Below are 15,670 nucleotides of genomic sequence, written 5' to 3'. Positions count from 1 at the left end.
GCGGTCATAAAATTTGTAATTCCTTAACAAAAGTTCATTAAACACGCGAAAAATACATTTTTTTTTTTTTTTTAATTTATGCTTGAGCGGGGGTTCGAATCTCGAACCTCTCATGATTTGGTTAAATTAAAAAGCTTGCAATGCGAAGGGCAAAAATTAAAGACGAATATGAGGGGCATAATTTAATGAAATATGCAAAATTTAAAGACCACCCCAAAAGAAGGGCACTCCGCGCAAAAAAATGCCATTTGAAGGACTAACGATGCAATTTTTATCGTTACCTAAGTGTTTCTCAAAGCCCAAGAGGTACTGCTTGCTTACTGAACCAGGCTTGGCCCAATCCTGGAATGTCCTGTGATCAGCAAAGCCCATGAGTATCATCTCCTGGTCTTGCGTGTCCCAGCTGCAAATGCTGGTGAATGGTGATGGCAAAAATTTTATAAGAAATAAATCCAACTAAACTAGTTGCGGATCTCTCTCTGGACCATCTTAAGATGTATTATGTGGACCAGCATCATCACGTATGGATTCATATTTCTATTAAGAATTTCATTAACCAAAATACAAATGATAAATCTCGAACATAAATTAGCTGAGATGTTGACGAACACCATTGTAATGAAGGAAGACGAATCAGCCACGTTGAAGTCTAATCTAAGCGTGACAAAATCTATTATGAAATTGAAGTTGTCTGAGAATCCAGTTTGGACTCTAGTTATTAATTACTCCTGCTACTTGTTGAGCTCATCTTCTACTGGAACGGCTCCTTTGTAACTAAATAGATGTTTAATTACATTAATTTTGGATGAAGAAACACGTCGTACTAGGGGCGGATTTAGGTGGAGGACCCGAACACCCGGCAAAAAGGTAAAGTTCGATGCACAAAACATCCTGCATTAGCGGGATCCGTTAAAAAGAGAAATTGCGTCTGCCGGGAGTCGAACCCGGGTCTATTGCTTGGAAGGCAATTATCCTAACCGTTGGACTACAAACGCTAGCTGTCGTATTATCGTAGAGTACCTAATTCATCTACAATGGCGTTGTAGGCATTATGGAAAAAAGGGGGACCTTATAACATTCATAAAAGCGACTTGATACATTAATTCTGATGTGCTGTACAAAAACTGATTGTTTAAACAAAACCTTTTCAACGAATGATTGAAGCAATCCAGCAAGGAACTACCCTAAGGGTGCGTTTTATACGAACACAAATATTTTCCTAATTAAGAAAATAAATAAGGTAGATGAAACATCTAGTAACGGCGAAAATACTACGTTCAGATAATGAATTTTTATTTTTTTTAAGGGTTGTCACATGGATATTATGCGCAATGAATTGTCGATGTAACTATATTTACACGAAATTTTATACACGGGATAGCATACTTGTATTTTCTGGACCAAACTTAATATTGTTTGACCATTTTTATTTGTAATGCATAGACAGTTATTTTTGCATTACCAAAATTATTTTATTTATGTAGCTTAGTTTGCTTTTGATTTGTTTAAAAAAGAATGATATTTTCATATTAGACTATTAGTAACACGTTCAGTAGTACTCCAATATCTTACATGTTTAAAATCATCATTTGCATTACTATACACATATTCAGTACCAAAAGATTCAAAAAAAAAAATTGTCTTAAATTATGTGGCTAGTCAAATTAAGACACATAAAATGATGCATTTATATTTACTTCCTCCGCCTATGTTTACTTGTCTATTTTTAACTTGACACTTAAGAAGCAATAAATAAAATGATAATTTTACTATATCACCCCTAATTATTATAAGTCATTTGAATATTGAGAAATGAATTGAATATGATTAGTACTTAATAATAAGGTTAAAAATAGGTATAAAATGGTAAATTATTTTTTAATTTTTCAAACAGTTTTAGTATAATGTACTCCCTCCGTTCACTTTTACTTGTCCACTTTTGACTTTTCATGTTGTTTAAGAAATAATAAATGAAGTGCATAATTTACCAATGTACTCATATTAATTAGTGCATATTTTTATTGGATTTGAAAAATGATTTGAAGTGAATAGTTAATACTATAGATAAAACGGGAAAAGAAAAATTGTCATTTCTTGATATGCTAAAAATGACAAGTAATTTTTAGAATAATGGATAAGTAAAAGTGAAATGAGTTAGAATTACTATTATTGGTAAAATTGTTCTGCTCGAGGCTCTTTTCTTATTTCATCGTTTTTTTCTTGGAAGGCTCACAATTGTACATGCGGCAATCACTTGATTCTTGAATCTATTCCCAAAGAGGTGACAGTAGACACACACACTTATGGAAGAGAGAGAGATAGTTGAACAACTAAGGAAGCTAAGGAGGATAGTTATCCATCACTTAATTTGATGCCCTTTTTTTTTGCATGGAAAAGTGTGGAAATCTTAAATGAGCCAATTTAATGCCCTCAACTACCCATAGCTGAGTCCATTATTCATAAGTAGCAGTGACCAGTGGCTACCTATCATTCACATATCCTCCCCCTCAACTTTCTTCATTACCACAAATCATTTGTACTTTGAGAAAAAAAGCAAGAGGAGGAGATTTATAATATATTTTCATATTCTAAAATGAAAAGTGCTAATACGGCTGGAAGCACTCCAGTAAGAAATAGAGAAATGGAAGATGAAAATGAAAGTAGTGGCAGCATGCGAACGGTTGAGACTATGCTGCGTTTGTTGCCTATGGGGCTTTGTGTTGTGGCTCTTGTTATAATGCTCAAGAACTCACAAACTACTGAGTATGGTTCACTTTCCTACTCTGACCTTGGAACCTTCAGGTAATTAACTAGTACTACTTGATTTGGTCTTCTCTTCAATAATCTTTTTCTTATGAATTTAAATTATTTGTATTGGTCGATCTCTAGTCAGCATCGTTTAAGGTTGAGAGTACTAGAACAGTATTTGATCGTCTTAGTCTCTTAGAGGCCCCATTGATCTTGCAGTTGACAGCCCGGGGCCTTGTCCTTGATATGTCATTTAGGCGCTCTGACCGCAACTCGAGGTCAGGTAATCGGCCCTTGTCATGTCATTTAGGCGCTCGCGCTCCGCCACAATCCGAGGTCTAGGAAAGATTAGAGAAAATGTTACTGTTTCATTGAGCAAGAAAAAGATTACAAATACTCTATATATACACTTGCCAGCTAACTAACCAAAATACACTCCAAAAGGATAGTCTGAATATATGCTCAAAGTCTAATCTTGAAAACTAGATACAAAACGAACCTTTCTTAGAATAAGTGTGGGACTAAGAACGACATCAACAATCAATACTCATTGAGTTTAAGCATATCAATACGCGGGCGGAAAGAAACTTACAAGGATTCCCTAGTAATGGCAAGCGAATCGATACCAACCCAATCTTAGAATTGGGTGGCCCCTTGGTCCAAATTGGGGTATGGAGAAGAGTCCTCAGAGGCAAAACTACTGATAGTCTAAAAAGAATTTACACAATTTGTGCAGTTTAACTTGTTATAACAAATTAGTTGCCATTTTTGTCATATTGTGAATTACTCCAGTAATCTTTATCATAAAGATTTACTTGTAATTACTTGGTAAGTGATCTGATTATGTAAATGCTTTTAAACCGTCAGAAATAGATAGAGCTTAAATTCTTTGGTTTTATCCTTGGAAAATTGTGAGAAGTTGTAGTAGCCAAAGAAAGGTGTGAGTATGCCGAAAATTAACCTGATCGTTGGTTTGGTTCCATCTTGAATGGAAATTATAGCGACGGCTGATGAGGTTCAAAATCTTGATTGTGCTGTAGGTATTTAGTACATGCAAATGGTGTTTGTGCAGGCTATTCTCTTCTATCAGCAATAGTGGCAGCCGTACCTCGCCCTATAACCATGTCTAGAGCCTGGACTTTCTTCCTCCTTGATCAGGTTCCTTACTACGCTCTTGTGATACTATACGTATACATTTTAAACTACTTTGCGTATGTATATAAAGTTTGAGACAGAAGGAATAGGTTCAATTGAACTTACAGAAGCCGCTCTGCTTCTGCTTGTAGATACTGACATATGTAATACTGGCTGCTGGAGCTGTGTCAACGGAGGTGGTGTATCTGGCATATAAAGGCGACACAGCGGTTACATGGAGCGAATCATGTGTTTCATTTGGAGGTTTTTGCCACAAAGCCACAGCATCTGTGTCCATCACTTTCATAGTAAGCCTTTGCTATGCAGGGCTTTCACTGCTCTCGTCTTATCGGCTTTTCAGCAAATATGATGCACCAGTTGGGTTCTATAACAACAAGGGGGGAATTGAGATTGCTAACTACTGAGATTTTGATATTGATCCATGGTCAGGACATCTGCATATCCCTCTTAGTTTTTAGCTCAGTAACGCACTAGTTTTTGGTTCCTATTTGGTTCCTACCATCTCATGTACACGGCTAATACTAATAAAATAGGCGATTAGGTATAATGAATGATGTTGCTTCACTTTTTTTTTTTTTCATGAAAAGGTTGTTGTTTCACTTGAATATTATCTGGTAAATTTGTGACCTTCAAATCATTCTTCTGTCCCGGAAGTTTACTTATGAATTTGCTCATGTTCTTGTGATTGTTGCTGCTTGTATGTTGTAGGTTTCCCTTAATGAAGGGTAAAGAAGGGAAACAACTAAATCTCGCAAAAAATTTCCTATTAAGTTGTTAATTCGCAAAACTCAATGCGTGTCAAATGCAAATGGCAGTCCGAGTTAACTTTCAGCCATCTCGACTATTCCACCGAATACCTATTATAATATTTTTCATCTCTAATACGATTGAATCCTGATCTCCAGCTTGCATCCGCTTCATTGACCATTAGGTCACACCCTTGGGTCACCGAATACCTATTACTTCCCACCAAAGACAAGTGCTAAGGAACTCTACCCACCAAAGTTTATGTAGATGAAAAGAAATCACCTATTATAATATTTTTCGTCTCTAATACGACGGAATCCTGATCTCCGGTTTGCATCCGATTCATTGACCATTAGGCCACACCCTTGGGTCCTGGAACAACGCAAATATGGTTGGTTCGGGTCCTACTTTAGGAGTTCACAATTTTAGGAATACCTCAACATTAAACCTAGTGTGCTGATTGCATCCAAGACCAAAGGCTATTTTTGAAGAAAGAAACCACTTCCGTAAGTAACCTGTATTTGGGTCCATTCGTGGACAAAATCACCAGTATAACATTGACAACAGAATCCACAACCCAAGCACTTGAAAAGTAAAACGGCCTACTTCGACGCAAAACGGCAGCAAAAACTACAAAAGATGCAAAATAAAGATTCGGTCTGGTCTTCAAATGTATAACGTGAAATGTAAATTATTCTAGTTCGATTTCACTTTAAAAGGAAAGTAAAACACAAGACTAGCAACACAAAATACATTTGTTAAACTACTGGCAAGATAGAGACTTAGAAGTTGGGAGGAAAAGAAAGGGAAGGAATCAAGACTTGCGATTCAGACATACAATGTTCTTCGAAATTTAGAATATTACAAATGAATGAAATGGACCACAAACAATATTTATCAAAGGAACTTTATAATAAAAAAGAACCCTTCGCCCAAATTCATTAAATATTTGTTCGAGGGGAAGGAAAAGAAAAGAGTGCAATGAGCTTTCTTGAGTAGTTTTAAAATGGGAACAAAGAGTAATCCAACACCAAAGAACTGATACTCTGATGCATAGATTTGAAATTTCACAAGACAGACTTGTGAAATCCTCGGAATCAAGGACCAAGTTATGCTATTCAACTACATTTCAGGAAAAAACCAGTAACAGCGGCACAGTGGCACATCTAGATTCAATAAGTTTTTTAAACAAATCAAGCTTCAAGGACAGTCTAAGCTGGCCAAATGCTTTATATAAATAGAGCTCGAAGCATTTATAAGTTTACAGAATAACTCACTCAACTTCATAGTCTCAAATTTCAGGATGTCTGAAAACCCTACTTAATAATAATTAAAAAGAAAAGTATCCTCAACTAACTCAGCCTCTTCCTTTGAGGCGTTATTATTAAAGGTTCAAACTAAGAAAAACAAGGGAAAGGGCCAAGAAAATCCAGAATATAGCTAAGAAAATCCAGAACAACTCGACATATATAACAGCTATAGAATTTGAACTTCAGCGAGACAATCAGCCCTCATGAAAGAAAAGTTCTCTTCCAGACAGTTTTGATTGACCCAACACTGCAAAGCTGACCATTGGGGTACTTCAACATTTCTTGACCGGGCCCTGATCAAAGAAGGCTAAAATAGTCACATATAATACAAATAACATGAAGCAACGACCTTTCAAAGCACTACCTAATTGTTATACAGATTGATATATCAGTCCTAAAATCACCTAAGTTCCTGTAGCAACAAAAAATAGATAGTCTTGACTCATGTATACCAAAAAAATTGATTTTCTCTCTTTAGACCAATGAACTCTAGAGGATCTATAGGCTAAGATAGGCAGGCTCATGTTAGAATCTACCACCAGGCTACCAGTTTGAACTCAGTTATAGCAGCATCTTACCCATTCTATAGGGGACTGTTACTGGTGGTAGTGATTATTGTAGTGAGCCATATCCATGAAATGATGTGGTAAAACAGTAAAAGACCGTCAATATGTCATAACAAGAGTGCAAGAAACATAATATACCAGGTTGTAAGTCTCAGGCCTAGTTTCACATTCAGTTATGCCCATGATGTTTGCTAAAAGAGTGGCGCGCCAAGAGTTTCCTGCCTGGTGCACGATGATCATCCTGCGAAAAATTGTATCAGATACTTGGCCTCAGACATAAAGAATTGATTGTAAAACAATGGGCAAAAGGCAACAAACGCCATGGTCTGGGAGGACTGCGGAAGAGATTTTTCCACATCCTTTCAAAGAAACATACAAGAGATTTAATCTACATACAGATAAAAAGAAAGAGATTTGAGTCTTGCGAAAAATGAAAACTTATTAGTGAAAGCAATCACTTGGCAGTGGAAAGCTTCAGGGAACAGCACATGATACAGCAAAACGTGTTATTTCCTTGTTTCATCCGTTAACAATCAAGCTCATATATCATGTTAAGACATCTAGCAAATTAACAGTAAAATTATTAACTCACGTCATATAAGAAACAACAAAAGAAAATTCCTTCTCCATCACAAAAGCATACAAAAGGAATTGTCCTTGCTGGGAATATCATGTACAAAATCAACTACCTTGTAAAGAGATGCAGCTGATTCAGATTCAACAGTTTGGACTGGAACATGTCCAAGTGACTGGAAAGAATCCAAAGCATCTAATGTCAGCTGCCACCCACAGAGAGCAATAGCACCAGTGTTGGAAGAGGAACTGCCACTACTACTGCAGCCAGCAGCAGCAACATTTCCATTTACCCAAGGACAGAAAAAATTATGATGCTTAATTGGATCAAATTCAACGGCTTCTTCATAGTTGCTTTCTCCAATAGGAGGCCCTGAACAACATTCATTTTTATCATGTCATCAAGTAAGCTTTGAATAGCCAAATTAGTAAAACCTGATAAAAGAAGAAAAAAAAAATACTTAAAAGGTATAAAAGCAATGATGTCCAAAATGGAAAAAAGTAATGTCCCAATCGAGGAATATCAAGAAAGGACCCAAAAAAATGCTTAATTCAATGTAAAGTTCAATCTAGGATGTGCTGAATCCAATCACTGTTTGCATCTATATAAAACAATAGCAGTCTACCTGAATATGAGTTTACCTATTCCAAGCTGAATGAAGTCTGCTTTGTGATGTTAGCATCTAACGAAAGATAAGATACTATTTACTAGTATATAGAGACTTCCCAACGTCGCTGCATCTTTTTTTATTAATACAAGGTGCTTTCGCACGCAAATTCAAACAAGTCTCTGAGAGAAACCAGGGAGGTAGTAACAAGCAGTAGACATTGATACCCTGAAACTCAAGCAGTAAGGTTACCTGTCGCGTTCGCAAGCATATAGCCTGACTCGACGAATCCACAATCATCAGTAGCTGGTGCGTTATTTTGGGTAACTTCTTCTTTGGATGCTTCATGGGCAGAACATACAACAGCATTGCAAGAAAGAGAAGGGTGTGGACTATTCGGGAGCATAGGTTGCATGTGACAAGTCTTTTCACCGCTTTCAACGGATTCTGCTTTGGCTGAGCCAACAATTTTTGAGCCACTATCAGCCCTTCCCACTGAACGAGATGTCAGATCTTGACTATCACCATTAGGATCTCCACGGTCCACTTCTTCAGGGACATAGTCACCCATTAGCCCGGGATCTGGAGCAAATTCACCTGTTTGCCCCTGATTTTCAGTAATTTCAGCAACTGCTTCTACCTCACCAGCGATACTATCTGCTCTGTGCACAGAAGCATCTGTCCCATGGATTTCAGCTTCATGACTAGCACCCATTCCAATACTTCCTCCACTGATCCCGAAGCTAGGGCCATCCCTCACATTGGCAGTGGCAGTATCAGCATTCACAACTTCTTCATCATTTGTGCTACTAACACCCATTTCACCAGCACTCCTGACCACAGCCGGGCAAGTACTCTGTTGTGCTTGATTACTGTAGTTCAATTCTGAAGTTTCCACTGGATCTGCACTTCTTAACATAGATGTAGACGGGAAATGAACATCATCAAAGTCTCCGGGAAGATTCTCAACACTTTCCATTGAATCATCTGTACTGTGAACAGTGTCCATTGCAATGACAGATGAAACATGTGTTGAGTCTCGAGTAGAGGGCATACCAATTTGCTGTTCGTGTCTTCTGCCAAAGGTATCATCTTTGGGAGCACCTGTACCAATCTCAAAACCAAGTGACAGGCTAGGACCAGCACCTGATGAATCCTTGCCATATGAGGTATGGTGGGTCCCGAAGGCATCAGACTGGCATGGACGCTTTGATGGGCCAGCCGAGTACTGACTACCATCATTTACTTCATCTCCATCACGGTCTATCACAGTGCCTTCAACACTATCGGCCGGTTGTACCGGCAATAGTGGCCTGTCAACTGTGCTTCCACCTTCCTCTAAGTTTCGTTTGCGAGAACTAGGGCCTCGGGATTCATATGAAGCTGCTTGACCACCAAGCTCACTGCTCGAAGGTTGCCCAGTAATGGGATATCCTCGTTTATGGACATCTTGGAATTGTTCAGGCCTCGCATCCATGTTCACCTGTAAAGAGGATAATCCACCAGCCATTGTGAGATTCAGATCTACTCCTATATTTGACAAAGACCTTCCCTCTTCATTTGTTGCAGCTTCATCAAGGTCCCCTGTCTGTTCCTTCTCCACACCATCAGCAGCAACCCATCCACTGATTCCACTAGCAGCACTCACTCCACGTGTCAATGCCATCTTCTTGCTTGTTTCAGGGATATCAATGCTATTAGGAGCAAAGCAAGCAGGACGGACAACAGTGAGGAAGTCCCAGATTCTCACGGTGGCTCCACACAAACTACAATCTAATAAAGGCGACCTAGATTCACCTTTTGATCTGTGACCTAAAGTTTCTTTCTTACTGTAATTTTTTTTCTTTGAAGAAGGCAATACATTTTCTCCATGGCCAAAATCTTGCAGAGTAGTGTGATATTTTGTGGGACCGATGGAGTACCCACTCCTAGCTGATTGAGCAGAATGTTCTTCACAGTCTTGAATATTTGGAAGCCATCTTGGCTCCCATCCACACAGGCTTATCAACTTATTGGCCTAAATTACAAAGAATTTCTATTTATTCAGAACTCAATGACAGAGTGATAATATGTAGCAATTTAAATGAATGACTCTCTAGCAATTTAAATGAATGAGACTCTTACACGAGAGTATACAAGGAAGACATCTTCTATGTTGGTTTCAGTTCCTGACATAATCTCTAACCTAAAGATGGGTTCCATGCCACCAAAAGCCTGTGACTGAGCCAGAAGGCGATCAATTTCTGAACTTCGAGAGACCCTGATGTGCTCAATAACAGATGCAGCCACAATTGGAAGTGCGGGAAACTGAAGTAATCCATCACATCGATCCTTGTAACCACCAATTAAGGCTGATGGTGGTGTAGGAGGGAACTGGACCAAGCTTTCTGCACAGCTGTTTCCTCTCCAAGGACAAGTGGCCTTGTGCCCTTCGTCAAGTTTCTTTGCAAATTCTTCCCCCGCAACATCAGCTATCAAAAATAACTAACAGATGAGAAAACTTTCCTCAATATGTGTGAAGCAACAATTTTACTACACACACTGATTAATACCAAAGACAGTTTTTCATAGAAACCAAACACACTAAAAGAAAGTATCATAATGAATTAATGATATATGATATAAGCATAACCAGGTTTTTTCTCTTCCAAAATGGTTTATCTTTGCAAAAAGGCGAGAATACAGTTCGTATGGTCCATAGGCACAGAAAATTGCTTTTAGCATAAATCCCAACGACAACAAAAGCCGCTACTGAAACAGCCTCTTGCAGAAATGCAAGGTAAGGCTGCGTACAATAGACCCTTGTGGTCTGGCCCTTCCCCGGACCCCGCGCATAGCGGGAGCTTCGTGCACCGGGCTGCCCTTTTAACAAAAGCCGCTACAGCTGCTTTTGTTCATACATACTTGGGGGTGGGGGCTAGCACAAAACTATATCCACTGGATGCACTTCCTTGCATAGGAAGAAATATAAGAGAAACAGCAGCAAACTGGAAGTTACATCAACTTTATCCGGCACTAACAAAAATTATGGAGAGCTGAACAGATTAAACTGGAAAGGGAAAAAAGTATGAACAAAATGATTTTTTTCCCACAAGAAAAGGTGATAAAAGCCGTACCCAACAATCAAATAATAAACAAGGAAGTAATCTGCAATTGTCCATACACTATTGTGGGACAGTTGAGCCATGTAGCTTCCTAAAGTACAATATAAACTTACAAAATTGCATTAATTAAGCAGTGAACTCAAAGAGAAATGGACAGGGTAATTTTTTTTCTTTTTTGATAGGTGAAATGGACAGGGTAAATATGACTTTACTGAAGGATAATGGAAGCATGCATCCAATACAAAAGTACATTTTACTTTCTGAACCATGTAATGCCCTTATGATGAATGTTTCTTGCACTAAAATCCTAGTTAGAGCTGAAAGAAAATTACACCATCATCTTGATCATTCATGTTTTATGATCCACCTAGGAGTTCTTCCAATTAAAATCTTTCCTCGACGGGAAAAGCTTTAGTAATGCCTCCTTCCTATAACAGAACGGTTGAATCTAACATATCCAATATGAAAAGGAAAAAATATCGCAAAATATTCCCAACCAAACAAAACAGAAAGTTCACAAGATATTTACACAATAGAGTTCCAGTGAAGTAGCACCATGAATAACACAGAAAAGGACACAAAAAGATCCTTCGGGTTCACTGCAACTGAAGTAGGATCTTTCAATTAAAGATTGACTTAGGGAAATAACTTCTTCTACAGCTGGACTTTATATGCATCAAAGTAGGGACCGATGAGCTAATATGGGAGAGATACTTTGTTGAGACAGGACTTCCTAGACTGTTCTGAGGCTGGAAAAATTATGACAAGAGCAAAAAATAGAGATAAGCAGAACTTAAGAGCAGCACTAAGGAAGATAGAGAATAACTATAACTGAAGATTTTAAAAGTAAGAGAAAGAGAGAAAGGAGGAAAAAGTTCTTGCAAGTTTTCACAACATTTTTTATGTACAATTCTCTCCCTTTCCCTCCCTCAAATACACACCCACCGCGAACACACATGCTGAAATAGGAAAATTCTGACGAGAAGACGTGAAGAAATCATATCTCATTGACATATTTTAGAGGATGTTGACAAAGATTTGTTCTGTTCTGTTTTTTTAGATTTCTTGCTGACCAACTATACCATCTTCTAATGACCAAGACTCAACTGAATGTACAATTTTGAAGATTCCATGTTGTCCAGTTCACTGCCTCTGCTGACTATTGAGAAATAAGAATAAGCTAAACTTCAAATCGTAGACCCACCCCCAACCCCACCCCCCCAAAATAATATTAACATTATGACAGATTCCTTGGCACTGATCATACTCCTTAAGATAATTTAGCACAATATCTGCATCAGCAATTTAATCATTTTGAGAAGTACCTTAGTGAAGCAAAAATTTAACTAACCCATCTACCAACAAAGCCTTATAGTCAATGAAAAGTGAAAAAAATAATTCACCTTCATCAGGGGTCCATATTGAGGAAGAAACAAATCTTAAATTAGCACCACAAGCTTCACATTCAATTGTATCAACATCCACATTCACCCAGCCTCTTCTAGCACAGGCCAGTGAACTTGAAGCCTGCGTCAACAATTGCATTATAGGAGTTGTGCAAAGTATGTACTTCACCATGTTGGAAAATTTATGAATTGCTAAGAAAGGAAAAAAGGAAATTGAAATCCAAAGGAAAGAAGCAATAAGGTTGGTTTTGGGGTTTTCTTGTCAGGAAAAGCAGGGTTCGACAGATCATGCAATTGTCTTAAGAGATGATGCAAAAGGGATCTTTCAGTCAGACCTTAGGCTTTCCAAACCAGTTTGTGGGTTGGAAAGTGGACAGACGCCTCAACAGATCACCCCTTTCCCATGGTCTACATGAAGGTTGTGACATTCCTAGAGCAGAACCACCAGCACTATTGCTCACTGAAGTCCACATGGGCTGTGAACCAATACGGGAAAGTGAAGCTGCTTTTGAACCCTGGGCTTGTGCAAACCAATCTGTGCCCCCAGCATTTGTTGGAACGGCAGGAGATGATGCCCCTACAGAACTGCATCGAAAGTTAATTATTAATTCACTTCTCACCTAACAGATTGAAAATGTTGGATGACAAGGATCAACTTTGATCAGCGCCTTTTTGTGAAAAAGGCCTTCAATCTACAGAATCTCATGCAGAAATAAGATCAATATGTCAACCAACTGCTTTTCAATCCCAAACTAATTGGTTTGTAAGTTTGTATACATCCATGAGGCAGATCCAGGAATTAAATTTATCGGGTTCAACTTTAAGATTCTCAGCATTGAACTCATTGTACTGTTAAAATTATGGGTATAGATCTAATACGTGTTAAGATTTAATAGGTTATCAAGCATATACCTATGCTCCGTGCTGAAAGTTATGGGTTCATCTGCCTTTATATACATCCCACTCTTTTTTTTTTTTAAACTGGTAACTGTTTATATACATCCCACTCTATTCAGGCTCGTTTAATCACATGGAAATAGACTAAGACAAACAAATACTACAATGTAGAATTCACCATTATTCTAGCAAAACAAATAAATATCACCAGCCAACGTGAATGGAGTATCAAGAATCAAGCCATTAATGGTAAATAGTAAATACAGCAGACAGAGCAGCAGAGCTCTTAATGACTACAACTTTCTACGCTTGTCGATTTCATTTATTTCTACAATTACTTTCTTTCTCAATGGCATGTCGACTTCAATAACCCATTACAAACACAACAAATAGAGTAAGTAAAAATCTTCGTCTAACAAAACAAATTAATTAACAATTGGGCAAAATAGACTGAAATGGGGTTGACCTCTACATCTTTGTTTTCATAATTAACCATACATATAACAATTCCCAACAGCATTGCTCCGTTTTTTAACCCTAGAAATGAATTAAATCGAGAAATTAAGTAAGAAAAGAAGCTCAAAGCACATGCAAGTAATAATAGGGGAAATAGTATATACAACACAAGCAGAGCTCTTAATGAGTATAACATTTCTACGCATACTGATCTCATTTATTTCTAAAGGTACTCTTTTCCACAGTGGCGTGACATGTAGACATCAATAACCATTACGAAAAAACAAACAGAAGAAGTAAAAATCTTAGTCTAACAGAACAAATTAATTAACAAGTGGGCAAAGTAGACTTAAATGGGGTGACCTATAAGTATTTGTTCACATAATTAACCATACGTATTACATTTCCCAACAGCATTGCTCGTATTTGAAACGCTAGAAACGAATTAAATCGAGAAATTAAGTACTAAAGTAGATAAGAAGCTCAAAGCACAAACGACAGTAATAATTGGGGTAAATTGTTGAAAGGTAGGGTTTTTTGCTTTTAATGAGTACAACTTTCTCCGCGTATTGATCTCATTTATTTCTAAAATTACTCTCTTTCTAAGTGGGATATAGACATTGATAACCCGTTACGAAAACAACAAACAGAATAAGTAAAAAATCTTCACTTAACAGAACAAATTAATGAACAAGCGTAAGCTCCACGTATAAATTTCTATGAGGGGCAAGTAATATTAAAGGGGGTTGACCCATAAATGTTACAATTTCCAACACCATTGCTCGAATCTTAAACCCTAGAAACGAATTAAATCAAAAAAATTAAGTACTACAGTACAAAAGAAGCTCAAAGCACAAACACAAGTAATATTTGGGGAAATTATTGAACAAGCGCAAAATAAGAGGAGAAAGTAAATGGGGTTGACCTATAAATCTTTGTTCTCTTTTCTAACACTAGAAACGAATTAAATCGAGAAATGGCATATAGACATTAATAACCCATTACGAAAACAACAAACAGAATAAGTAAAAAAAAAAAAAAAAAAATCTTCGTTTAACAAAACAAACTAATGAACAAAATCAAAAAAATTAAGTACGTACAAAAGAAGCTCAAAGAAATTTCTAAGATATAGGAAAAACAACAAACATATAAAAAAAAAAAAAAAAAAAATCTTCGTTTAACAAAACAAACTAATGAACAAGACTTAAATGGGGTTGACCTATAAATCTTTGTTCTAATAAATAACCAGACGTATTACAATTCCCAACCGCATTGCTCGGTTTTTTTAACACTAGAAACGAATTAAATCGAGAAATTAAGCACTACAATATAGAAGAAGCTGAAAGCACAAATGCACGTAATAATTGGGGAAATTGTTAAAAAGCTCGGGTTTTTAGCTTTTAATGTAGGCGTACGGATCTCATTTATTTCTAAAATTACTCACTTCCACAGTGGCATGTAGACATAAATAACCCATTACAAACAGAATTAATGAACAAGCGCAAGCTAAGTAGACTTAAATGGGGTTGACCTATAAATCTTTGTTCTCATAGACAAAATACGAATTAAATCGACAAATTAAGCAAATTAAGTAAAAATAAATAGCTCAAAGCACAAACTAATAGTAATTGGGGAAATGACCTCAAAAAACAAGCAGAAACACAAGTAATAATTGGGGGAGAAATTAGGGTTTACCTAGCTGCAGGTGTAGGTATAGGTGGAGGAGAAGATGATTTGGGCATGAATTGAGGATCATGGTTGGAAGAGCTTATTGCTTCTTCCTTCATTATTCTCTCTGTGTGTTGAAGACTAATTTTCTCGGTATGTATTTTCAGTTTCGAGTTTGCTGTTACATTTATGTTGCGTTTGGAGTTGTGTTACTTGGGCGTATTGTGCCTGAGCGTGAGCCTTGGGCCAACTGGAATTATCCCCAAAATTGTGTCATTTATATACTCTTTAAGAAAATTTTCATGCAAAAATCAAATAGATATTGGAATTTGGTTATTTAATACTTAATAATAAGGGAAAATTTTAAAAAATAAGATTAATTTTTTTTTGATTTGGTAAGTAAAAATTCTTTTTTAATTAAAAAATAAAGGG

At 37.1% G+C, this 15,670-nt stretch overlaps 2 protein-coding genes and 1 non-coding gene across 5 annotated transcripts; 1 reads left to right on the top strand and 2 right to left on the bottom strand.

Moving 5' to 3' along the window:
* Positions 1–923: 923 nt before the first annotated feature.
* Positions 924–995, bottom strand: TRNAG-UCC (transfer RNA glycine (anticodon UCC)). Its single transcript has one exon. It is a non-coding gene; the product is annotated as a tRNA-Gly (tRNA).
* Positions 996–2,478: 1,483 nt separating this feature from the next.
* On the top strand, positions 2,479–4,540 carry LOC132037272 (CASP-like protein 2A1). Its single transcript, XM_059427768.1, has 3 exons — positions 2,479–2,802; positions 3,789–3,906; positions 4,035–4,540. Exons 1-3 carry the CDS (start codon positions 2,594–2,596, stop codon positions 4,305–4,307), a joined length of 600 nt encoding a protein of 199 aa, XP_059283751.1. The 5' UTR covers positions 2,479–2,593; the 3' UTR covers positions 4,308–4,540.
* Positions 4,541–5,995: 1,455 nt separating this feature from the next.
* Positions 5,996–15,422, bottom strand: LOC132036804 (uncharacterized). Of its 3 annotated transcripts, XM_059427193.1 has the most exons (8): positions 15,266–15,422; positions 12,553–12,802; positions 12,215–12,338; positions 9,832–10,178; positions 7,960–9,724; positions 7,216–7,472; positions 6,665–6,767; positions 5,996–6,253 (listed from the first exon to the last, which is right to left on the bottom strand). In XM_059427193.1, exons 1-7 carry the CDS (start codon positions 15,355–15,357, stop codon positions 6,696–6,698), a joined length of 2,907 nt encoding a protein of 968 aa, XP_059283176.1. In that variant the 5' UTR covers positions 15,358–15,422; the 3' UTR covers positions 5,996–6,253; positions 6,665–6,695. The 3 variants fall into 3 exon arrangements, with proteins under 3 accessions (XP_059283176.1, XP_059283175.1, XP_059283177.1); XM_059427192.1 differs by lacking the exon at positions 5,996–6,253 and having other exon boundaries at positions 6,751–6,885; XM_059427194.1 differs by lacking the exons at positions 5,996–6,253; positions 12,215–12,338; positions 12,553–12,802 and having other exon boundaries at positions 6,751–6,885; positions 15,266–15,367.
* Positions 15,423–15,670: the final 248 nt, after the last annotated feature.

Source organism: Lycium ferocissimum, chromosome 11 (genome assembly GCF_029784015.1).
Source record: "Lycium ferocissimum isolate CSIRO_LF1 chromosome 11, AGI_CSIRO_Lferr_CH_V1, whole genome shotgun sequence".
Lineage (NCBI taxonomy): Eukaryota > Viridiplantae > Streptophyta > Magnoliopsida > Solanales > Solanaceae > Lycium > Lycium ferocissimum.
The sequence above is the reverse complement of the archived record's forward strand: the minus strand, read 5'-3'. Positions and strand labels throughout refer to the sequence as shown.